Source organism: Narcine bancroftii, chromosome 3, assembly GCF_036971445.1.
Source record: "Narcine bancroftii isolate sNarBan1 chromosome 3, sNarBan1.hap1, whole genome shotgun sequence".
NCBI classification, from domain to species: domain Eukaryota; kingdom Metazoa; phylum Chordata; class Chondrichthyes; order Torpediniformes; family Narcinidae; genus Narcine; species Narcine bancroftii.
Window position 1 is genome coordinate 48629537 of NC_091471.1, and position 26353 is coordinate 48655889.

The 26353-nt window shown below is 43.0% G+C and overlaps 1 protein-coding gene across 5 annotated transcripts in view; it reads left to right on the forward strand.

Moving 5' to 3' along the window:
* Positions 1-26353, forward strand: part of znf532 (zinc finger protein 532) — a 163220-nt gene that overhangs the window by 112303 nt on the left and 24564 nt on the right. For 4 of the 5 annotated variants that reach the window (XM_069924021.1, XM_069924022.1, XM_069924023.1 and 1 more), the window contains 4 exons: positions 10821-10999; positions 11724-11900; positions 17897-18059; positions 20492-20770. In XM_069924021.1, the coding sequence (XP_069780122.1) occupies positions 10821-10999; positions 11724-11900; positions 17897-18059; positions 20492-20770 (798 nt within the window). Of the gene's footprint in view, positions 1-10820; positions 11000-11723; positions 11901-17896; positions 18060-20491; positions 20771-21175; positions 21219-26353 lie in introns of all 5 variants that reach the window. The other variant, XM_069924025.1, reaches the window with a different exon arrangement.

Genomic DNA, 26353 nt, shown 5'->3' on the forward strand with positions numbered 1-26353 from the left:
GGAGTTGGAATGCTGTACAACCCTGTACGGCCCCTCATACGGTCGCTGCAGAGGTGCCGCAATCGGGCCCCGCCGAACGAAAATGTATTCCGCGGAAAGCAGTTCGCCGGGAACGTGAAACGGGCAGGTGCAATGCCTGGATGGTGGTGGGGGTTTGAGGAAATAGTTCGTGTGGCGACCGCTGGGGATGGTGAGGTGCATTGATGAACTCACTAGGTAGTGCCAGCAGCGCACCGTAGACCAGCTCACCAGATGACTCCTGCAAATCTTCCTTGGGAGTGGAGCGGATACCCAGGAGCATGCAAGGCAGTTCGTCTGCCCAGTCGAGACCGGTGAGGCGGGCCATGAGTGTCGATTTAAGGTGGTTCTGCAGATGTTCGACCAGTCCATTGGCCTACGGGTGGTAGGCCGTGGTGTGGTGTAGCTGTATCCCCAACCTGTTGGTGAGCTGTGCCCAGAGCGCAGATGTGAACTGGGTGCCCCGATCGCTGGTGAGGTTACCCGGGATGCTGAACCGGGCGACCCAACCATGCAACAGTGCTCAGGAGCAGGAGTCGGTGGAGGCGTCTGGCATTGGGATCACCTTGGGCCAGCGAGTTGTGCGGTCCACCATCGTAAACAGGTAACGGTTGCCCCGGGAAACGGGTAAGGGCCTGACGATCTCCACATGAATGTGGCTGAACTATTCCCGGACATGCTCGAACTCCTGTACGGGCGCCCTGGTGTGTCTGTGCACCTTGGAAGTCTGGCAATGGGTGCATGTTCTGGCCCAGCCCGTGATCTGTTTTGGCAGCCAATGCCATACGAACCGTTCTGCCACCATCCAGACCGTGTAATTATTGGACGGATGTGAAAGGTCGTGGATGTGACGGAAAACCTGCCTGCGCCACAGCTGGGGTTCCACTGGTCGTGGGGTGCCCATCAAGATATTGCACAGATGGTGCCTTCGGCGCAAGGAGTCGGAAGGTCTTGGAACCATAGGCCCATGATGGTGGTCTTGAAGGCCCTCATCTCCTCATCAGACTTCTGGTCCCGGGTGAGCTGGTCGAAGTCGATGCCGGGTGTCAGCGCGCAGGTGGTCGGTTGCAAGAGTGCATCAGTAACCACATTGTCCTTCCCCGCCTTGTGCCGAATGTTGGTGGTAAACTCCGACACGAAGGAGAGGTGACGCTGCTGGCGGGCCGACCAGGGATCCTTTGCCATCGCGAGCACCTGGGTGAAGGGTTTGTGGTCGGTGAAGATAGTAAAAGTCCTCCCCTCCAAAAAATAGTGGAAATGCCACACCGCCAGGTATATGCCCAGTAATTCTCAGTCGAAGGCACTAGCGTTCCGGCGGGCGGAGCAGGTGGCTGAAGAATGCCAGCGGCTTCCAATGTCCATTCACCTGCTACACCGATGGCTGTGGCAGAGGCATCGACAGAGAGTGCCATATGCAGGTTGGTGTGTGGGTGGGCGAGCATGGTGGCCTTCGTGAGGGCAGTTTCCAGTGAGCGTTTTGTGCTTGGCTATGATGAGGGCGAATAGCGGCTGTATGATGCGCACAGCTCCCAGGATGAAGCGGTTGGAAAAGCTGACCATACCCCTGAACTCCTGCAGCCCCTTGAGGCTTCCGGGCATGGGAACTCCCTGATAGCAACGACCTTCGCACTGGCGGGCATGGCTCCTTCAGCCATGATGGTATGGCCCAGGAACTGCATTGACTCTTTCCCAAACTGGCACTTGGCCGGGTTGATGGTAAGGCTGAAATCGGCCAGCCGAGAGAAAAGGGCGCATAGGTGGGTCTTGTGTTGTGCCTGATCCTTGCTGGCGACGAGGATGTCATCCAAATAAATAAAGATGAAATCCAAGTCCCTACCCTCAGAGTCCATGAGGCACTGGAAGGTCTGAGTAGCATTCTTGAGCCTGAACGAAATGCACAAAAATTCGAACAAGCCAAAGGGGGTGATGATGACCATCTTGGGTATGTCCTTAGGGTGCACCGAGATCTGGTGATATCTGCGCACCAGGTCAACCTTGGAGAAAACCATCGCACCATGCAGGTTGGCCGAAAAGTCTTGGATGTGAGGGATGGGGTAACGGTCAAGAACTGTTGCCTCGTTGAGCCGTCGATAGTCTCCGCAGGGACGCCAGCCGCCGGAGGCTTTCAGGACCAGGTGGAGCGGCGAGGCCCACGGGCTGTCGGACCGCCGAATGATCCCCACTTCCAACAGGTGCTAAAACTCCTCCTTCGCCACCTGGAGCTTGTCAGGCAGGAGCCAGCGTGCCTTGGCGTGAACCCGTGGGCCCTAGGTGGGAATATGGTGGAACACCCCATGGCACGGCGAGGCAGCAGAGAACTGTGGATTGAGGAGTGTCGGGAACTTTGGGCATGCTGATCGTGGCCATCTGCTGTTGCTCCATATGGGAGGCGTCAAGGCGAACGGCCTGGAAGTTATGGGCGTCCACCAGGTACCTACCTCGAATGTCCACCAGAAGCCCGTGTGCGAGGAGGAAGTCTGCACCCAGAATGGCAGTCGGGAGGGACGAGTCGGTGAACCTCCACGTGAAATTTTGTTGGCCGATCTGGAAGTGGACTGTCTTGTCTCTGTACATCCGGATTTCTGGTGCATTGGCTGCACGGAGGGGAGGTCCATGAGGTCGGTTCCTGGACTTGATGGCTGTGGCCGGGATGACGCTGATTTGGGCTCCAGTGTCAATGAGGAACCACCGGCCGCTGACTGAGTCCCGCAGGTAGAGGAGGCTCTGTCCTTGGCCAGCTGCCACAGCCATCAACAGCGGCTGGCTTGTTCGTTTCCCTGGAACGAGCAGGGCTGATGACACTTTCGAGCCTTGGCTCCCCAGCGCTGGTGGTAGAAGCAGAGACCTGGAGTGGATGCTGTAGCCTTAGTTATGCTCTTGGGGGCCCCTGCAGGGGCTGGATGCTCTACCACAGCACTAGAGGCGGGCTTGGCGTGGTTGTGCTCGTGCCCCGTTACCTACCTGCTGGACCGCTGATCCCTCTGGGAATCTTGCGAGCCATAGCTCTTGGGCCTTCTGGGCGACCTTCCTCGGGTTGGTGAAGCTCTCCTGGACCAGCAGTGGCCAGATGTTCCCGGGCATATGGTCCAGGAAAATGCACTAGAAGAGTGGGCAGTTGGTGTGCTCACCCATGAGCGCAAGAATCTCGTCCATCAGCTCCATTGGGGACCTGACCTCCAAGACGTCGAGGTGCAGCGTCCGAGCGGCACGCTGGTGTCTGGATAGTCCGAGGGATCCGGTAAGCACTCGCTTGATGGTTTCATATTTGTCTTTGGCGGGTGGGTGCTGAACGAGGTGCAGCACGCGTCTGGCGGTGACCTGGTCCAAGGCTGCGACCACATGGTAGAATTTGGTCATGTCAGACGAAATCTGGCGGAGGTGAAACTGAGCATCTGTGTGGCCGAACCAGGTCTCTGGCTCCTGAACCCAGAATTCAGGCAGTTTCACAGCTATAGCGCTGATCCGAGGCCCACTCAAGATGGGTTCAAAGACATTTGAACCAGTCGGGGTCACCAATTGTTACGGCAGCTACACTGATCCTGAAAGACCAGACGGGTTGAGCTCAGTGAGCAGACTAGTTTATTGCAGGCTGCTGGGCTGTACTTATACTCCCAGCCTGGACCTGGCTGAGAACCGCGCTGGAAGGCGCTGACGTCACCCAGGTGTCACGTGGTCCCCCAGTGCGGGCTTGTGAGCCCCATGCTGGGCGGAAGGGAACACTCCCGACGGCGCCATTTTGACTAGCTGCCCCGCTGCATGGCTTAAAAGCAGGGCCGATTTGCCTGCCTAGTAGCGGCCAGATGTTCCCGGGATCTTCTTGCGCTCGAAGAGTGGGCAGTTGGTGTGCTCATCCATGAGCGCAAGAATCTCGTCCATCAGCTCCATTGGGGACCTGTCCTCCAGGGCGTTGAGGTGCAGCATTCGAGCGGCATGCTGGTGTCTGGTTGTTATTTTTTTTAGAAATATATGGGTTGGCATAACACCGTGCTGTTTTGTTCTATGACATCACCTACAACCCTGAGATTCTTTTTCCTGCAGACGAGGAAGAATTATCACTAATTGGTAGTGTAAAAAAAACCTCTGCACACAACATACACAGGTAAACAATAAATAGATAACAAATGTAAACAAACTATGGAATACGGAGCAAAGAAAATCAATAAAGTACAGAAATGAAAGCCCCTAAAACTCCTGATTGAGTTTGTTGGTGAGGAGTCTGATGGAGGAGTTTGAGGAGATCGTTCCAAAGACAGCTTTAGTAGCTTAATTGGGTGTATTTGGGCAGTGCGGGTTCATGGGCTAAACAGGCCTGTACCCATACTTTATTTGTAAATTAAATTAGTCTCTGTCCATATGTGTAGGTGATAGTTTCTTTATGTGATACATAAGTGGATCAAGATTTGGATTGTCCTTTTCTCCAAGACTTTAAAGATATAATTTGTTTATCAAAATAATCCCACCAGATCTATCTGGTCCAGTGATTGTCATAGAGTTCATTACAGCATGGAAACGTGTGCCCCAAAGACCATTTAAAAAATGTTCCCATCTCACTTTTGACTTAGGCCCTTTAGTTTTAGATAACCTGATCCTGGAGGTGTTTAAATAAAATGATGATTTATCTATGCCTGGTAAATTTCCCCATGGATCATTTCAAAACATCAATAAAGAAATTCCTTGTTGGGTGATTAGTTGTGATGAGTGATTGAATCCACACTCTGAATAACATCCAGACTACTGGAGTGGCAACATTACAATGAGTTTTTCATCATCATCTATATTTTTCATCGGATTGAGCATTCTCTATGAGTTAATACAGCCTTCCAAACATCTGATACTGATATACGAGTGGCAACAATAAAAAAATATTTAAGCAATGTTCAGTGACCTTTTAAGAATGTGATCTCTTCCCCTTCATTCCTGCTTTCCCACAGTTCCTCTGAGAGGGAAGTATTTGTGCTTTAAAAATTAAGAAAAACTGTCTTCTTACTAAATGGACACTTTGTTACTGTCAAAATATTGATATTCACTAGTATCTGTATCCAGAGTAGTTCAGATTTTAATATTTTATCTACTTTCTAGTTAAGAACATTAAAAAAAAAATCTCTACATTGTCTCAAGAAAGTCTCAAAAACACCCTGCCCAACTACCACCAGCATGTAACCTGCTGTACCAGAGGTCCCAGCTACACCAAGATGAGGAAGGCAGACCATTCTTTCCCAAGAATGCACTTTGGCAAGTCTGATCATCTGGCTGTGCTCCTTCTACCTTCATATAGACAGAGCCTAAAAAGAGAGGCTCCGTAGGTCAGGCCAGCTAGAAAGTGGTCGCAGGAAGCTGAAGAATGGCTACAGGACTTCCTCAAGTCAGTGGATTGGGTGGTTTCTGCTGAAAATCTGAACGAGTACACGGAGGCCGTCACTTTAAACAGCTGTAGATGTGTGTGTCCCCACCAAATCATTCAGGATTTTTCCCACCCAGAAGCCTTGGATGAACAATAAAATCTGGAACCTGCTGAGAGCCAGATTGCAGGCATTTAAATCTAGAGATCCAGATCAGTTCAGCAGGAGCAAGTCTGATCTGCGGAAGGCTATTTACAGAGTGAAGTGGAGATTCTGAATGAAAATGGAAACAACAGTGGACACTTGGCAGCTGTGGCAGGGCCTGATCGCCATAACCTGTTCGAAAACTAAATCTGGTAAAGTAGCTGACGGCAAAGCTTCTCTCCCAGAGGAACTCAATCCCTTCTATGCTTGATTTGATGACGGTAACTGTGAAGATCCACACCCCACGTTCCCGATGATCCTATCCATATCTGAGGCGTACATGCTGCTGTCAGGATAGTGAATCCGAGGAAAGTATCCAGCATGGATGGAGTCCCTGGCTAAGCATTAAAGAATTATGCTGATCAACTTACCAAAGTATTCATGGATATCTTCAATATCTCACTCCAGCAGGGTGTGATACCCACCTGTTTCAAACAGGGGTCAATCATACCAGTGCCCAAGAAGAGTGTAGTAACCTGCCTTAATATCTATCGACCAGTAGCACTTACATCAACAGTGATGAAGTGCTTTGAAAGGATGGTGATTAAGTGCATCAGCTCCTGTCTAAGCAGTGACATGGATCCATTCCAGTTTACCTATTTTAGGAACAGGTCTACCGCGGATGTCATCTCACTGGCTCTACACAAAGTCCTGGAAAACAAAGATGCAGACATCAGGATGCTTTTTTATCAACTACAGTTGATAACTTCAAAACTAATCAGCAAACTCCAAGACCTGGGAGTTAACACCCCTCTGTGTTTTTGGATCATGGATTTTCTCACCTCCAGACCACAACCAGTGAAGATTGGTAAGAACTCTTCCACAATCTCCATCAGTACCGGAGCACCACAAGACTGTGTTCTTAGCTCCATGCTCTACTCACTTTACACCTACGATTGTGTGGCTCGGTACAACAATAACACCATCTACAAATTTGCCGACAGTACCAGGGTGGTGGGTTGTATAAAGAAAGGGGATAAGTCAGCATATAGGATGGAGATTGAAAACTTGGTTGAATGGTGTGCCAACAACAACTCAATGACACCAAAACTAAGGAGCTGATTGTTGACTTCAGGAAAGGTAAGCCAGAGATATGCAATCCAATGTTCATTGGGTGATCAGAGGTGGAGAGGATGAGTAAATTTAAGTCTTGGGAGTCACTCTCTTGGAGGATCTTTCCTGGACCCAATCCACCAATGGCACCCTCTACTTCCTCAGGATTTTGCGGAGTTTTGGTATGACATCAGAAACACTGGCAAATTTCTACAGATGTGTGGTTGAAAGTGTGCTGACTGGACTCACACGGACTGGTATACCCCTGAGTTTAAAGCCCTCAAAAAGGTAGTGGACGCAGCCCAGGACATCACAGGAAAAACCCTCCTCACTTTAGAGTACATTACAGGGAATGCTGCCATTGGATGGTAGCAGCAATCATCACCCAGAATCTGTGCTATTCTCGCTGCTGCCATCAAGAAAGAGGTATAGGTGCCACAAGACCTTCACCACCAGGTTCAGGAACAGCTGCTACCCCTCCTCCATCAGAATCCTCAGCGATGAAATCAATCAGAGACTAATTTAAGGACTTTTACTTGTGCAATTTATTGATTGATTTTTTTTTTGTTTTTTATGATTTGTACAGTCACTTTGTTATCTGTTTACAGTTCTTTTGTTTACATGTTTTCGCTGTGTACAGTTAAATTTTGTGGTTATTTTGTCATGACTGCAGGAAAAGGGAATCTCAGGGTTGCATGTGATGTCATGTATGTACTCTGAAATAAATCTAAAATCTGACTTTACTAGTGCCACACCACCCTGTGCTCACTGCCAGCCACCACTTAATACCTAAGCAGTACCTGCAGGCATACATTTCCCTCTCATTGATTTGTGGGATTCATCAATCCATTCTCAACCTATTTTTGGCTATGCCTTCTTAGGTCTTTGAGCAAAGTTTATTGGCTCCCTTCCCTGTGAAACAGTCAGTACAGGCCTTTCAGCCCACAATGTTGTGGTGACATACACACCTATCCCCCACAAGATACCAAACGTTAAGCATCTAGAGTATAGGGAGAGATTGGACAGATTAGGTCTTTATTCTTTGGAGCGTAGAAGGTTGAGAGGGGATATAAGATTATGAAAGGGATAGACAGAGTGGATGTGGATAGACTATTTCCATTAAGAGGAGGAAAGATTAAAACAAGAGGACATGAGTTAAGAATTAAGGGGCAGAGGTTTAGAGGTAACATGAGGGGGAACTTCTTTACTCAGAGAGTGGTAGCCGTGTGGAATGAGCTTCCGGGAGAATAGTGGCGGCGGAGTCAATTGTATTATTTAAGAAAAGGTTGGACAGGTATATGGATGAGAAGAAGATGGAGGGTTATGGGCATTGTGCAGGGAGGTGGGACTAGAGAGGGGTGTTTGGTTCGGTGCGGACTAGAAGGGCCTAATGGCCTGTTTCCGTGCTGTAATTGTTATGTTATATGTTATTCTCTACCTCATAACCCTCTCATTTTCTTTCATCCATTGGCTTGTCTCTCTTAAATGCCCCTATTGTTCCAGCCTCCACCACCACCCCGGCAATGCATTCCAGGCACCCACAACTCTATGATTATGAAAAACTTAACTCTGATGTCTCCCCTAAAATTTCTTCCCTTTACTTTTTACAGATGACCTCTGGTGTTTGCTCCTCCTGCCCTGGGGAAAAAGGTGCTAGCGGTCTATCTCAGCTAGCCTATCATTATCTTTTAGACCTCTAAGTTACCTTTCATCCTTCTTCACTCCAAAGAGAAAAGTCCTAGTCTGCTAAACTTGCCTAAGATGTATCTTCCCATCCAGACAAAATCCTGGTAAATCCCTTCTGCATCCTGTCCATTGCTTCCACATCCTACCTGTAAAGCAGTGACCAGAACTGAATGCAATTTTCTAAGTGTGTTCTCACCCGAGATTTATAGAGCTGCAAATTACCTCATGACTCCTGAACCCAACCCCCTGACAAAAGAAGCTCAGCATACCATAGGCCTTCTTAACTATCCTATCAACCTGCAATCTGTGTGGTAACCTTGAGAGATGTACAGATTTGGACCACAAGGTCCCTCTGTTCTTCCATAGAGTTAAGAATCCTATCATTTTAGTTGGTTTCTTCCATACTTCTCTCCTATTGATTGCATAAAAAACATAAAATATTTTATGATTTCTGTCGATGGCCCCCCTTAACTATACTGTCTACCCCACCCTCTGTATGGCCCCCATTAATGTTGATGCAAGCCACAAGCAGTGTACCTTGAGATACTGATCACAGAATGTTCTGAGGAATGATATCAGTACAAAAGTTCAAAGAAATACTGAATTAACTTTCATTTTCAGTTCTTTAATGTATTAAAATATTTAAAAAAGCAAATATTTGTGGTGGAGGGAGTTCAGTATAGGTTTACCAGTTCAATTCTTGGGATTGCTTGTGGATGCAAATAGATTCGGATGTGGGTGGGGATGGGTGTTATAAACCCTCTTATTGCATTATAGAACATTAAACAGTGATCTCATTGAAATAAACAGAATTCTTATGTATATTGACAGAATTGATGCAAGAAAGATGTTTCCCTGAAATCTCAGGGAAAGGTCACAAAATAAGGGACTGCAATTCACAATTGAGCTGAGAAAACGTTTCTTCACATAGTTGCAATTCTTTGTTGTGGAGGCTCAGGTTCCTCATTATATTCAAGATGGGCAGATAGATCTTTGAGATTGACTGGATCAAGGAGTGTTGGCTCAGTGGAGGAAAGTGGTGCTGAGGCAAATGATCGGCCATGACTATATTGTGCATTATGGACAAAATAACCTGCTCTGATCCTTTTGTTCTTCCAAAGAAAATTAAGCTAACCTTTTTTAATCAAGGCATCAACAACCTGATTTATGTTCACAGCTGAGCTGATTCACACACTGAAGGTAGTGGGTAGATCCTGATCGAACTGTTGGCCAGAGATCAGCATTTTATGACCCTTTGCAAATACAGCACAACTCTGGTTATCCAAAATCAGATTCTCCGAAATCCTTATTTATCTGAAAATTTTTCAGAGCTGAACTGACCTCACTAGTTGGAAAAAAAAATTCACCCCACATGGAATTAGAATGACAATTGTCCTTGTTTCAGGTAACTCCCTCCCCTCTCTCTTTCCATTTCTTCTTTATCTACCCCTATTGACTTTTCTCTCCAACTCTCCCTCTCAAACTGCATGCCACTGTCTCCCAGCTGCAAGTAGTCAGAAAAGTCCCTTGTCCCAGGGTTATCATGGAGAGTGGCCTCGCGGCAGCAGTGGAGACCTTGGGCTCCAGGCAGGAGCGGGGCACGGTGAGGAGGTGTTGGTGATTGGAGATGGGCAGTATTTTTGTTGGTGAGAAGTAAACATTATTTTCATGCTTAAAAAGCCTTCCCTTGTTGTTTGTTGTTGTTTAAACACTATTAAAAGTGACTTGCTGTTGCTACTGGGCTATTTTTAAAAAAATGATCGGTTCTCTGAAAAAAATGTTTAATCTGATATAGGCCTGGTCCTGACCATTTCGGATAATCCGACATGTACTATAATAGGAAAAGAGTCTCTATGAAGATTTTTATCATGAACAAGACAAATTTAACCAACATTGTAAAAGAATAATTTAGCATCCAACCATTCTGTTTATCCCAGCATCTTTTCCTAACTTTGCATCATTGCTTCTTCAAAATGATGAGAATGTTATGTTGCTGTATGGCAGCGGTTCGAGGAAAGAGTTGATCAGGCTAACTTTTTAAGTGAACATTTCAGATCACAACTAGGGATTATTACACAGCATATCAATAGGCAATTGAGCCCGTTGTGCCTGCTTTTGAGTTTTATAGCAAGGAAACAGGCCTTCCTTTTCAAAAGCAATCCAGAAAGAAGAGTTATTCCTTGCATTTGCTTTTATTTTTATTTTTTTCAGGTATACAGTATATTCAATTTCCTTCCTGTTGTTGTATGTCACTAATAATTCTTGCCACCAAACAAATCCTTTGACCAAACAGAAATTAAGTTAAAACCCATTTGGCCATGCTCCCAACACTGTGCATTGGCTCTGGATTTATATTTGTTTCTAGACGTATCCGTGAAGCTCACGCAAATGTATTTCTGCCATATCGGCCTCACTTTCTAAATACTAAATGTTAGTATTGCATTTTACAACAACGTTATGTCATGTAGCGGGTAGGTTATGTTATTAATTGCACATTTTTGTGTGTTATCCACAATACAGACCTGTCAGATCTGCCAGATGTTACTTCCCAACAAGTGCAGCTTTTCATCGCACTTAAGAATACATCAACACAAATCTCCATACACATGCCCAGAATGTGGAGCGATATGCAGGTCCTCGCACTTTCAGACTCACGTCACCAGGAACTGCCTGCACTATACTCGCAAAGTGGGATACCGGTTAGTTTTCTTTTTGTGCTTAATCACAGAGTTTATTTCCATATTTATTAAATATTGATGTTATCATGGTTGTGGGGGGGGGGGGGAGGGTAAAATTCCTCTTCCCCTGCCCTCACCCCATCTCTTCAATTATCATCACTTTGTTGGTTTCAAGCCATCCTGCTAATCACACTCAAACAAGAAAATCTGCAGATGCTGGGGTCTGGTGCAATACAAAAAAGTGCTGGAGAAACTCAGCAGGTCACACTGCACCCAATGGAAGTAATAGGCAATCAACATTTCAGGCCTGAGTGAATTGCTGACAAAAGTTTAAAGCCTAAAATGTTGATTGTCTTTTCCTTCCTATGGACGCCGCATGACCTGCTGAGTTTCTCCAGCATTATTGCGTTCTGTGTTAATTACTCTTATTTGGCAACCTACTCTAAAAGTTAAGTAGCAAAACTTTTAACCTGCAACATTATACAGCAAGTATATATTTGGAAAAACAAAGGTAATTATATGGTAGCAAGTATTTCATCATTTTTACCTGGCATGCAATGGAGGTGGGAGGTTGAGGCTCTATTACCAATAGAGATGATACATATCAGAAAGAGAATAATTTTAACCTCAAATGCATGGGGTGTGTAATGCTGCACAAGTTATATTTCAGGTATTAATTTTTATCTTGTTGCAAGAATGATTTTTGCATTTTATTTCTGACTGGCACTGATTTTTCTCCTTGCAGCTGTATACATTGTGGTGTTATCTATGCTGACCTAGCTGCACTCAAGTCTCATATCCAGGGTGCCCACTGTGAGATCTTCTATAAGTGCCCTATTTGCCCCATGGCTTTCAAGTCGGCACCGAGTACTCATTCACATGCCTACACACAGCATCCAGGCATCAAAATAGGAGAAGCTAAGTAAGTATTGTAAGCATGCTTGCTAATAGATTGTCCGCAAATATTTCTAAAAAAAATTACTGTGCTTGAACAGATCTATATCGAGAATGTTATTCCTGGATGTGGAGGTTGAAGTCAGTAGACTTTAGGCAACTTCAGCCCAGTATCTTGCTGAAAAGGCCTCAAAGATATAAGACAACCTGAATTTACTAAGTTAACAGTTACACTTTGAAAGGTTACATGAGCAGCAGAAGCTTGGCAGTGGGTTCCTAGTTGGTGTATATGCATGACTTAGGAGAAAATAAGAGAAGGGAGCTTGGGTAAGAGATAAATTAACATACAATCTGATTTTGAGGTTGTGGAGAAGGTAGCACTGTTTTTGGAATGGACATTACTCTCCAGTTCTTTACACAGTACCAAACTACATGGTGATACCAGGTGATAGGAAGAGAAACCACTACATTTCTGCCACAAGTATTTCTTGCCTTTTTCACTTCCAAATTCAGTACAGTAAAAACCCAGGTATCCGGTACCTACGGGGATTTGTAGATTACAGATATGCCAATTTTCCAGTTGCTTGAGACTCGTTCTTACAATGCCAACACCTGCATTGAGAATAAACAGTTTAAAAGTCAAAAATATTATAATGTACTTACAGTGAACCAGCTTCACTGGCATTAATATATAAACCTTGAAGAATTTTACTTTATTTTCAATCACATTTAACCTCTGCTGTATCTGCAGGTTTCTCCCCCTCCATGGAGCCACCCGAAAGATGAACAATAGCATTGATAATTAACTCCCCCTCCCCCTCCAAGTTTACATGAAAAGCCTTGCTAATATACTTAATAATATACTAATAAAGATAAAGACTCATACTAAACAGGGAGCTGGACTCTGACAAAGACCATTACTAAGCAGGCAGCCAAAGGTGAAATGCAGTAATGAAATTAAAACAGCTGCTACGAGCAAACCATGACCAAGGCACTCCGCTGGATGAATATTTATTCTCATCTTCACCAAAAGGTTTAGGTGTTAATTCAGAGAAAATTTGCTTCTACAATTTAAAACTTTATTTGAAAATTTATTTCCTCAGCTATTGTTGCTTGATTTCATATTGAATTCTACATAATGGGGATTTTATTGCATTCTCATCAGATCATATTACCGTTTTGCAGCAATCTAGATGATCCTTCTGTTGCCTTTGCCATGTTCCTTCAGTGAAATGAGTGAGGCAAGCCATTGCCAAGCTTTTGCTCTCTGCACATCTATTACATGCACACATGCAAAATAGTTTGGCTTCAATGATTTGGTCCCCATGTTCCTAAGTAAACTATCTCACTATCTCTTTTGTCTTTAATCTTGAAGTCAATTGTGAGACAATTAAAATAAATATTAAAAAAAAATGGAGGAGATTTGATAGAGGTTTACAAGATTATGAGAGGTATAGACAGAATGGATGTAAATAGGCTTTTCCATTAGTTTTAAGCTGAAGGGGGAAAGGTTTAGGGGATTATTGGGGGAAGTTCTTCATTCAGAGTTGTGCGAGTATGGAATGAGTTGCCATCTGATGTGGTGAATGTGGGCTTGATCGTGTGTTTTAAGAATGAATTGGATAGGTACGTAGATGGGAGAGGTCTGGGGGGTTATGGAATGAGAGCAGGTCAGTAGGACTGGGGAGATGATGGTCGGCACAGGCTAGATGGGCGAATGGTCTATATTCTGTGCTGTAGCATTCTGTGGAACGTCACATATCGCACTGCTCTTTATAAAATTGCTTCTGAAATGTTTTCAGCCAGTAAACATGGAAAGAAATCAAATAAAGTGGATTGTGACTATATATTTAAGTGATAAAGCCATGGTAAATCTGTTAGAGAAATAAAAACTGGAATGGTGTAAAATGGTCAGCTGATTCATTATTTCCATTTTATACATCGATTTTATGGGAAAAGTGAGTTGCTTGCAGAATTGCCAATATTTCTCTTGTGAAATGTGATACTGAAATTGTCATGTGGGTTGAACTTAATTGTCCTGAAGTTGCTTACTCTTTGTCACCTCCCGACTGACCTTTGACTTTGGTCATCTCATGGGGTCCAATGGTGGAGGGTGAACTTGTTACAATCTCCAGCATCTGCACTGGGGAATCTGCCCAAAATGCCTCCAGGTTAGACCTGGTGAAAGTATAACTTAGAAATCAACAGTCATGAGAAAGCAAGATCCTTGATGACAAACATCCTTTTTGTTTTCAACTGGTTCAGTTCAAAATTGTAGTTTTCGATAATAGTTTTAATATTTTCAAGATTTATTTTATCAAGTGCATGTTTTTTTTGATGTCTGATATTCAGAAGCAATTATATATTGTGTTAAGTTTGGCCGCTACCTATACCAGAGAGGTGGCTTAACCCACTGTCAAAGTTTTTATCTAATTGTTTTGCGTGCTGAGTTTGTTACTTATTCCCTCCAACATGGCCCCACTCAGCTCTTTGAGTTCAGCTCCTAAATACTCCAGAGTGAGAATCAGGATGGCATTAGTGGATCTGGAACGTAAAAGTACAATCACACATATACTTCAGTGACGCGCATGGATGGCCTGGCACTGGCAGGAAATGCTTTCACACACTATCAACAGCTGCTACAAGTGAATCCAATTGAAATTTGATGTGTCTGTAACCCATCCTCTGTTTTTGGGCAATCAAAACCAAAGATTACACATAAATTACTTGAGTTTGTATTTAAAAGAGCAGCAATTAGCTTTGTCCTTTACTGATGTTCATTAAACCTATTCAGTCATAAAATGTAAATCGAGCATGATAAAGTGAGTACCTGTTTTAAAGAAAATTCCCAGCAATGTTTATACAGTGACACATCAAAACATGATATGACAGGTGCCCAGAAGAAGATCATTAGAACCTTTGTACTCTTAAACGTTTTTGAAGCCATTGTTTATCTATAGTCAGGTGTGTTTGCTTGTGTGCAAGTGCTAACATGAATTTTCAGGCTTTATTTCATTTGGGCTCCTTGTAACATGATAGTATATTTTGTTTGCCTCTGGAGGGGCAACAGTTACAGAGTCAAGGCAATGCATGTATAGGACATGAGACCTGTGCTTTCTTTTTCCTCCCCAATTATTTCTTTCATGCCAATGCTTGACTAAAGGGTGAAATAATGTACAAGTTGTTGAAAGCTATTAATAAGCTGATTTTAATGATAAACAGATGTTTTATATTTCCCATATAAATGAAATGCAGAATGGATTTGTTGGTGGTTTTAATGACGTATTCCAGTTTACATTCTGTAGGTTCTTGGTGAATCTCATTATAAGTCGTCTTTGACCTGCATTATGGTTTTCCTCTAACTTGGCAACGTATTTTGATCTGTGATCTCTGCTTATTGCTTGTAACTATAAGATAGTGTGACCTCTCTTTCAGTGTTATTGTTCAACATTTAATGTATCAATAAACCCAAATAAATTTGCATGCACCAATGTTCATGCATTTAAATTGTTCATTAACATAAACTGCTTTCAGCATTAGGTATCATTGCAAATTTCCTATCCAGCCACATAATATTGCTGAACAACTCCTCCTTGTCCTTGCTGGGTATTGTTTGCAAAAATCTAGACCTACCATGCCACATTCATTCTCAGTTTTTTTTAAACCACGCTACATTAAGCTTATTGACAGTGTTTTACATTTTATTAAAGCTCTTGGTGAGTCATAAGATTGAGTCATAATTATTTAATGGGCATTTCAGCCAACCACGCCTGTGCCAACCGTTTTATCCAGCTACACTAACCTGTTTGCACTCATTAAGTCTGTATCTTTTTGTGCCTTGGCTTTTCAATTTCTGTCTAAATGCCGCTAAATGTAGCAACTGACTCTGATTTCATGATCTCTTCTGACAGTAACTTTGAGATACCACCCACTTTAGTAGAACCATAGAACAGTACAGCACAGAAACAGGCCTTTGGCCCTTCTAGTCTGTGCCAACCCATTTTTCTGCCTTTGTCCTGCACACAGACCATATCCCTCCATACCTCTCCTGTGCATGTATCTGTAAGTTTTTTAAATGTCAAAATTGAGCTTGCATTTAACAATTCAGTTTCACCTCATTCTGCATGAATAAGTTCCCCCTAATGTTCCCTTTAAGCTTTTTCCTTTCAACCTTAACCCATGCCTTCTAGTTTTTATTTCACCTAACCTCAGTGGAAAAGGCCTGCCTGCATTTACTCTGTCTATATGCATCATAATTTTGTATATCTCTTATCAATTCTCCCCTCTGTCTTCTGTGTCCGGGAATAAGGTCTGAACTTGTTAACCTTTCCCTGTAATTCAGTTCAAGTCCTGGCAACATCCTTGTAAATCTCCTCTGCAGTCATTTTTATTGATATCCTCTCTGCAGTTAGATGACCAAAACTGCACATAATAATCCAAATTTGGCCTCCCCATTATCTTCTTCAACTTTACCATAGCATCCCACTCCTGACTTGATGCTTTTGATTTACGAAGGTCAATGTGCCAAAAGCTCTCTTAACAAACCTATTCACCTGTGAAGCCTCTTTCAGGGAATTATGAATCTACCTCATAAATACATATCAACCACATTTTGTGTGTAATTTTTTTTCCTCCTCAAATCCCCCTTAAAACTCTTCCTCTCGCATTAAACTCCTGTCATGTTTGGGGGGGGGGTGGGGGGGGAGGATTCTGATTAATGCTTATTACCTACACTTGTAAGATAATGAGAAGGTATTAACTTCTCTTGCAGAATTTACCATCAAGCATGAGATTAGAATGTTCCAAGTGCTTTAATGAAGCAATTTTCAAGTGGAATTATTGTAATTCAGCAAGTGTTTGTTCAGTATGGTATATTTATACTAATTCCTTGTCTATAGACAAGTTAAATATTCAACTCTTCATTCTCATTGTTAACTAAATTATAATGTGACTATAAGTAATTGCTTGTTCACATGATATCACCTGCCACTATTTTTGAACATTGATGATACTGGAAGTAGAGATTAAAACTGAACCTCAGATGGAGTACTTATACTGGACACCTGGACAGATATTTGGTAATCTAGGAGTATAATGGTTTATGTTTCCTGAAAACAATTTGATGAGAAAGATATCTGTTTGTTTATTCAAATACTTAATTTGCTGAAAGTTTGGCAGATAGGAACAAATAAAACTATTTGTGGACATTGGATGAAATATTGTTGTGGACTTTGGAATTAACACATTCGCAATTACGGGACAAATTAATGTAGTCAGTTTTTTTGGGGTAAAAGTTTGTTCTTTCGGTGGGTAACGAAAGAATGTCCTTAAGTCAATTTTGCCCGCAAGTCAGAAAATGCACAAAATTCACTCCATTTTGTGATTGTACCTTTATGGTATTGTGACAAATGTCTTTAAAAGCACACCTCTGAAAATGGAAATAGAGAGGAAATTAGTTTTGTTTATAGGAATGAATGTATAAAAGTGCATATGATCTTTTGAATTTAATAATATGGGAGCTCGGTTTGTATGTCTCCACAACACAGACACTCATAAACCCAGAGATGGATTTTTATTGCTGATGGGCAAATTAAACCAAATATTTAGGTATATTTTTCCTTTGCTGGGAGACACAAGTTCAGATATATTTGGACTGTTCTTAGAGTGTTGGATTTTCCCATTAAATTAATTTTAAAATGACAAATGATAAAATGAATTAATCTGTAGCTTATTCTGAAATGCATGTTGGATGTTAAAAGAGAAAATAATTTTAATTTTTTTTCTTTGCATCATTAAATTTCATTTTACTTTGACCTTACTATTATGCCAGTTTCCCTATGGCAATATGGAGCTTGAATTTATTAGAACAAAATAAAAATGTTTTAAAATAAAATTGAAATTGGTCTCTTTTGTTGAAATATTTATTCATTCTTTCCTTCGCAGAAAAAAGATATAGAGCAATTATTTGAAATTCTTGTAAGTCATGAAGTGCATGAAAATGTTACTTTTCCCCCTTGTTTTTAGAATGATCTACAAATGCTCCATGTGTGATACTGTGTTTACACAGCAAACCTTGTTATGCAGCCATTTTGATCAACACGTTGCAAAGCAGAAAGTTTCTGTTTTCAAGTGCCCAGATTGTGCGTTACTGTATGCACAGAAGCAGCTCATGGTGGAACACATAAAGGTACAAGCTAAACATTATGTATCATTACTTTGTTGAAAACAGATAAATTAATTGCATCAAGAAGTTTAATTAAGCTTGTGCTGTAGTGATTGATTTAATGGTCTGACAGACAGAGTTCTGAGCCATTGATAATTGCTCCACTGGCCACCGTGACAGAGGTGCACCAAAGAAAAGGTACAAGGACTGCCTAAAGAAATCTCTTGGTGCCTGCCACATTGACCACCGCCAGTGGGCTGATCTCGCCTCAAACCGTGCATCTTGGCGCCTCACAGTTCGGCGGGCAGCAACCTCCTTTGAAGAAGACCGCAGAGCCCGCCTCACTGACAAAAGGCAAAGGAGGAAAAACCCAACACTCAACCCCAACCCACCAATTTTCCCCTGCAGCCGCTGCAATCGTGTCTGCCTGTCCCGCATCGGACTTGTCAGCCACAAACGAGCCTGCAGCTGACGTGGACTTTTTACCCCCTCCATAAATCTTCGTCCGTGAAGCCAAGCCAAAGAAAAAAAAAAGAATAATTCATCTGGAATTAAAAACAGTATCAGTAGCAATCACCAATCATCTAGATCAGTGGTTTTCAAACTTTTTCTTTCCGCTCACATAGCACTTTTAAGTAATCCCTATGCCTTAGATGCTCTGTGATTAGTAAGGAATTATTTAAGGTGGTATGTGAGTGGGGCAAAAAAGGTTGAGAACCACTGCTCAAGACTCAATTGTTACTGAAATATTTTGCTTGAGAAATATTATCACTCACTCATTTCCTTTGGAGTTACGAAACTATGTACATAATGAGTCAATTGGGTACAATTAAAACAGTGGTTTTCAAACTTTTTCTTTCCACTCACATACCACCTTAAGTAATCCCTTACTAATCACAGAGCACCTATGGCATAGGGATTACTTAAGGTGCTACATGAGTGGAAAGAAAAAGTTTGAAAATCACTGATTTAGACTTATCTGGTTCATCAATGTTGTCCTTGCATGCATCTATGTATGTGACTCCAGATTCAACAAAATGGTTGACTCATCAGTTCAGGGGCAATTGGGGATCAATGATGCAAGTTGGCATTGCTAGCCAATTCCACATCCTGTGAACTATTTTAAAAAAAATCCTAAATCCTTCCAATGTGCTTTGAAAGCCATGGATGTTGCTAATAAATGTTCCTGTCTCGGTTTAGATATCTTTAAAACACCTGGTTAAAATTAAGTGATTCTGAATGAAAGAAGTTGCATGTAGTTGTCGTGAAATTGAATTTGTTGCCATGACTCTCGGATGTTCTAAAGTCCAAAAGCTGTGTGATATACATGCAACTGAAAGGGAAACAAGGCCTCCTCTGGAAGTTAATACTAACAATACAGAAATCCCATAGATCTACACTGATGGTGCTGATCTGAATTGTGTGTTCAGTTGATAAAATTTGACTCAGATGAAAATGTTGCACTAGGGCTAATAAGGCTGTGACGTTCTCTTACTGCCTTTATAAGTTTTCATCCATTTAACAACTTTTATTACTTGTTTTTAAAGTGCATTTTCATGTGCAAAATTGTTAAATCATTTTTAAAAATAAGATCAATTATGATTACAGATCAGTTTTACATAAAATTATCTTGTTGTGACCTTCATTGCATCCAGAGGGCATGCACAGGTATAAGATGAGAAGCAAGATATTAAAATGGAACTGGTGGAGCATTTCTACACCGAGGTGATTGAAGTCTGATATACTGACAGACAGTACTCTCTCAACAGTTAGAACATGCCTGGATGAGTACTTGAACTGCTATGTTGTACAGTAATTGGAATGGGTATCGATGAGGTTTACCAGGATGTTGCCTAGTTTAGAGGGTACTGAAGAGGTTTACCAGGATGTTGCCTAGTTTAGAGGGTGTTGCCTAGTTTGGAGGGTGTGAGTTATCAAGAGAAGTTAGACAAACCTGGGTTGATCTCTCTGGATCGTGAGAGGCATTGATGAGGTAGACCATCAGAATTTTTTTCCACCATTGTTGCATTCTAGAGATCATGCGTTTTAAGGTGTTGGGGGGGGGGGGGCGTAATTTTAAAGGAGATATGCAGGGGGAATTTATTTTATGGAAAAAATGGTGGATGCCTGGAACAGGCTGCCAGGAATAGTCGGGGAAGCAGATACATTAGTTGCATATAGGAGGCTTCCAGATAAGCACATGAATATGAATGGAATTGAGGAACATCTATCAAGTGCAAGCAGCACCGTTTTTAGTTTAATCACCTTGTTTGGCACAGGCATGTGAATTGAATGGCCTGTTTGTGTGCTGTACTGATCTGTGCTCCAAGCAGTAGTAAATGGTTGATGATCAACACAATATGGTGGGATGATGGGCTTGTTTTGCGCTGTATGATTCTAAGACTATTCAGTAGAATGGTGATGACTAAATCCCCTATTTTCTTTTCATTTTGTAGTCCATGCACGGGACACTAAAGAGTATTGAGGGTCCCCCAAACCTGGGACCTCAGCAGCCATTGATCACAAAACCAGTAACTACATCAACTGGCCAGAAAAAAGCTGACAGAAATGCTGTAAATGGCACTGACCGACTTGCAAAGAAAACTTCAGTGGTCATAAGGAAAACTGGGAATTGGTCAAAAACAAATAACCCTGGTTGGATGTGTCAAGACTGTGAGGAATGGTTTCCTGAACGTGAGGACTACATTTCCCACATGAAGGAGGACCATGGGATGGTAAGCGCCAAATGGCCTGGGAAGGAATTGTGCAATAGTTTCTGGGTTCAAGAATTCTGTTTGGAATATAAAGTAGTAATTGAAAGACTTTGTTAGCATACCCTCCTCTATAAGGTGATCTCCGAGACAAATAATGCAAATTACAAAGTAGGGTGCAGATACTTCATCTAAATTAAGGTATTTCAGATATTCAGTAGTAACTATATCAATTTCTCTCACATAGATGCTACACTTGCAATGAATAATTGGCTCATAATGGATTAGCAGAGTAATAACTTTTAGGCATGTCATATAAAAGGATTTTATATTGAGCAAAGAGCCCAGTACATAGCAGCTGTGTGTCAAATTGGATGCAATCTGATTGTAAGGACACTGAATGATTCCAATGATCTTTTGATTTTTCAGCGGTGTTTTATTCTTTCATCACCGTAACAAATCCAACAATCGTGTAAGTTGACTCTTCTATCAGTGTGATGAAAACGACGACATCATGGAGAAGAGAGTAATAACAAATAGAAATGTTTGGGGTTGGAAGTTGAGGAAACTGATTAGAAGAAGGTCTAGGAACCAGATAGGGCGCTGATAATGTAGGTTTTTCTTGAGGGTGGAAGCTAGCATTGACCTTATCTGGCAATGATCTGTACAGATGGTGGTATGGAAAACCAGATCAAGAAAGTTACCCCATAGTAAATTAACAGTGATTTAAGGAGATGGGTTCAAAATAGTGAAATCCACATAAAATATTTAAATTAGCATGTTTTCCTCACATAATTGATTTCTGACAAAAGTATTCCTACCTGACAAAAATGGGCTCTTGGTTCCTCCATCTCACTTGATTTTATGCTTGAAATCTCTCTTTCCCACTCCAGTATTGAAATAGGGACCCACATGAAATGTTGACTGTCTGTTTCTCTCCAAGGAGGCTGACCTTTTGAGTCCATCGAACTCCTCTTTGTCAAGCTTCTATTGTTTCTCTAGTCAAGTAATTGTCCTTTTGTATCACAATCTGTCGACACAGTGTATCGACTTGTGCCCTATTCATTGCCCTCTCATTCTGGTTCCCATCCCCCTGCCAAGCTGGTTAAAACCCTCCCTGACAGTTCTAGCACACTTGCCCACCATGATATTAGTCCGATATTGGTATATTACTCTGAACCTCTGCCCCGGCACCTACTCTTCAGCCAAGCATTCATCTGCCACAACTTCCTATTTCTGCCTTCACTGTGCGTGGTACTGGCAGCAATCCTGAGATTACCACCCTTGATGTCCTGCTTTTTAGCATATTCCTAACTCCCTATATTCCCTCTTCAGAACCTAGTCCCTACTCTTTTCTGTCATTGATACCAATGTGGACCATGGCATCTGGCTGCTCACCCTCCAGCTTGAGAATGTTGTGGACTCAATCTGCGATGTCCCTGATCCTGGCACCTGGGATGTAACATACTGTGGTAAACCACTGTATATATGTTCTGGCTTTGTTAGTACTTGTTATAGTTTGTCTGGACATGCCCCTTGCTGCGGCTCCTCCCACAGACCCCTGAATAAAGGCAACTGTGCACAACTCCCTCCTCAGTCCAGGACAGTCGATCAGCATGGATGTACCTCCATTCTGTTGTTAATAAAAGCCTATCAGTTTCTATATAACTTCTAGTCTTTTGAAGTGATTGATGGTGCATCAATTTTATTCACAACAGTTTTTTTTTGATAATGGAGCAGATTTTGAAACCAGAAAAGTTGGGATTCGATCCAGAATTGCCTGATGAGTCCCCACAGCTTCGAACGCTGGCTGCATTGCTTTAGGTCTCTTCTACTATCGTTCGATCAGAGAATGATAGACTGCAAGTATTATATTCCTTGTTGGGCCCCTGGTATATTCGATGATCAGGGATGCTGAATCGTACCCAGGGGTGATGGAAACACTGAGAAGCCAGTACCTGAGGAAGGTAAACGAGGTCTATCAGCGACCCAGGGAATCAAGCACTGAGTACCTTTGGGCTCTGTGAGCTCTTGGAAGGGACTATGGTTCCAAGGCCATGATGGCTGTGGTGAACACGGATGACTTGACCAGAGATGTTTATGTTGCGGGCATCCGATCCAGCCAAATCTGGAAGAGACTATTGGAGCAGGGTGAGCTCAACTTACAGAGGGTAGTCGAACTAGCAGGCATGCTAGAGGTGGCCCTCCAAAATATGGGTGCCTATTCAGGCGACAATGTGGTTGCCTCGTGGTTACCGTAGGCACTGCCATCTTGGAATGTGGGAGGGCCATGTCCTGCCAGCGATCCAACCATGGCCACTGTACTCACGAACACCTGAACTGCTACTTCTGCAGCCTGCACAAGCACCCTAGAAAATGCTGCCTGGTGAAAGATGCAGCTTGCTCTAGCTGTGGAAAGAAAGGACATTGTGCAAAGGTGTGTAAATCCAAGTTCCCCTCTAAAGCCAGCAGCACCACACGTGGGCCGTGAGGGCTGCCATCTTGGACGCCACTATCTTGGGATCAAACACTCGAACACTCCACTGCATCTACAGAGTCTGACAGTGATTCAACACTGGCCTCCATCATGGTGGATCAAGGTAGCCTTCACCAACTTGCCAGATCGAAGATGGGCATCAAGGTAAATGGTCATGAGATGAGCTGCGTGTTCGATAGTGGGAGCATAGAGAGCTTCATCCACCCTGACACGGTGCAGTGTTACTTCCTCTTAGTAAGGTCAGGAAGCCTCAAAGTCCTCTATGGCAAATGTTTGTGGCTAGTGTGTAGTGACTTTGACTGTGCAGGGCACAGACAACAAAGACTTTAAACTCCTCGTGATGCCTCAACTTTGCTCTGCCGTGCTGCTAGGCCTGGACTTTCAATGCCACCCTAAAAGTGTGACAATGGAGTACAATAGGCCCCCATTCCTCCTCACTGTCTGTAGTCAGCACTGTTTAAACCGCCCACTGCGCTTTACCTGCAAAACCTCCCCAGGCCTCTCTTCCCACTGTTTGCAACCTGCAGATTGTCCACCACGTATGACCTGCGGACTCTCAACCCTCAGGATCACCCCTCCACCAGTCTTCGCTAACCTCACCCTTGACTGTAAACCTTTTGCCACCAAAAGTAGACGATACAGGGATAGGGCATTTATTAGGTAGGAGGTGCGGCAGCTACTGAATGAGGGGATCATTGAAGCCAGCACCAGCCCCTGGAGAGTCCAAGGGGTGGTGGTTAAAAAAAAGTGGAGAAACACAGAATGATCATTGTTTACATCCGACAATTAATAGATAAACGCAGCTGGACACATACCCTCTTGCCCACATATCCAACATTGTAAATCAAATCTCTTAATATCGGGTATTCTCTTTTATTAATTTAAAGTCAGCATTACCACCAGCTCCCTAGCTACCTGGAAGACTGCCAGTATACTGCTTTGAGGCAGATGGCTGTCTACAACATCTCCTGAGAGTTTCCTTTGGCGCAACCAACGGGGTCTTGGTCTTCCATTATGAGCTTCAGGCCACATTCCTGTATCTGGACAATGTCACCATTTGTGGCCGTGACCTGCAGGATGACACCAATCTCCAAATATTTCTCCAGACCACCAAACTCCTTCTTCTTCTTTGGCTTGGCTTCGCGGACGAAGATTTATGAAGGGGGTAAATGTCCACATCAGCTGCAGGCTTGTTTGTGGCTGACAAGTCCGATGCGGGACAGGCAGACACGGTTGCAGCGGTTGCAGGGGAAAATTGGTTGGTTTGGGTTGGGTGTTGGGTTTTTCCTCCTTTGCCTTTTGTCAGTGAGGTGAGCTCTGCGGTCTTCTTCAAAGGAGGTTGCTGCCCGCCGAACTGTGAGGTGCCAAGATGCATGGTTTGAGGCGATATCAGCCCACTGGCGGTGGTCAATGTGGCAGGCACCAAACTCCTTAACCTTACATTAAATAAGGATAAATGTGTATTCTGCAGAACCCAGCCTATCTTAGCCTATCAACCTGGCTGACGTCCCCAGGCCGGTCCTACTCTTGAAGCTCATGAGGAGCTATAAATTTTGATATACTTGTCAAAAGGGTCCATCTCCACGCCAACACCCAATATGTCTATGTGGTATACCTTGATGGGCATGAGGAGACTGTAGTGGCCATTTTTCAACATAAGTTGTGCAGTTTCAAACATCATTAAGAAGAAAGACCATATTAGCGACCTTAGTAATCACAAAAGGACTGGTCTTCCAAGGAAGATCTCCACTGCTGATGACAGAAGAATCCTCATCATAAAGAATGATAAATCATCATCGTAAATCCCTATACATATGTCTGGTAGATCAGAAACACTCTTCAGCAGGCAAGTGTTGATATGTCAATGACTACTCTCTGCAGAAGACTTCATGAACAGGAATACAGAGGCTACGCTGCAAGATGCAAATTATGGCAAAGGTGTTATGCTATGGATCTTGGGCAGTTCCTTTTCACCTCCACACTTTGCTCTTGCTATCACTCTGGTTCAGGTTAATCTTGGTCTCATTTGTTGACAAGACCTTTTTCCAGAATTGTGCAGGCTCTTTTAAATACTTCCAGAAAATTGTAATCTGGCCATCCTTTCTTTGGCTGACTTGTGGTTTGCATCTTGAAGTGCAACCTCTGTATTTCTTTTTATCAAGTCTTCTGTGGACAGTAGTCATCGGCACATCCAATACCTGCCTCTTGTAGAGTGTTTCTGATCTGTCGGTCGTGCATTTGGGGGTTTTTCTTCATTATGAGAATTCTTTTGTCATCAGCAGGGGAGGGCTTCCTTGGATAACATGTCCCTTTGTGATTATTGAGCTGACTAGTATGCTCTCCTTTTTAATGATGTTCTGAAGTGTTGATTTTAGTAATCCTAAAGTTTGGGTAATGTCCCTTACTGTTTTATTCTTGTTTTTCAGCCTCATAATGGCTTCTTTGACTTTCTTTGGCACAACTCTTGTCCTTATGTTGAAAAATGGCAACTACAGACTCCAAAGGTTTTCAAAAGCTTAGAAGCAAACCTAGCTTTCTTATACCTGCACCAATGAAGCAATTAAACATACCCGAGTAATCACAAATGTCCCAAATGTTATGGTACCTTGAACTGAGGGGAGACCGTATTCAAAATGCTGTAATTTCTACATGGTAAAACCAAATGTATACAAAGAATCTTGATTTAAAAACTGGAATGTGCACTTTAATGACATGTTAATTATTTGATTATAAACTTAAAACTGTGTAGCACAGGGGCAAATATAAAAAATAAAGTGTCTTTGTCCCAAACATTATGGAGGGCACTGTAAATAATGAGTCTTCTACCGCACAAGGTAGGGTGAGGATTTTAATGGATATGGAATCAGGGTCGATGGTGAGAATTATGATTGTCTGGCTGTTGGTTGACTGACCAATTTGTGGGGCAACTGTCTGAATTTTGGCAATTTGCCCTCAAGTTTGCCTGACTATGTCTGCTCTTGCCTGGAACATAGGTCAAGGATGGATGGCCAGTCAAGTTTTTAGTTCACATTTTCATGCAATGATTTACACAATAAATACCAGTAGCTTGCTAGGATCCCTTAGAAGGCAGTTCAGCATCGAGAGTAAGA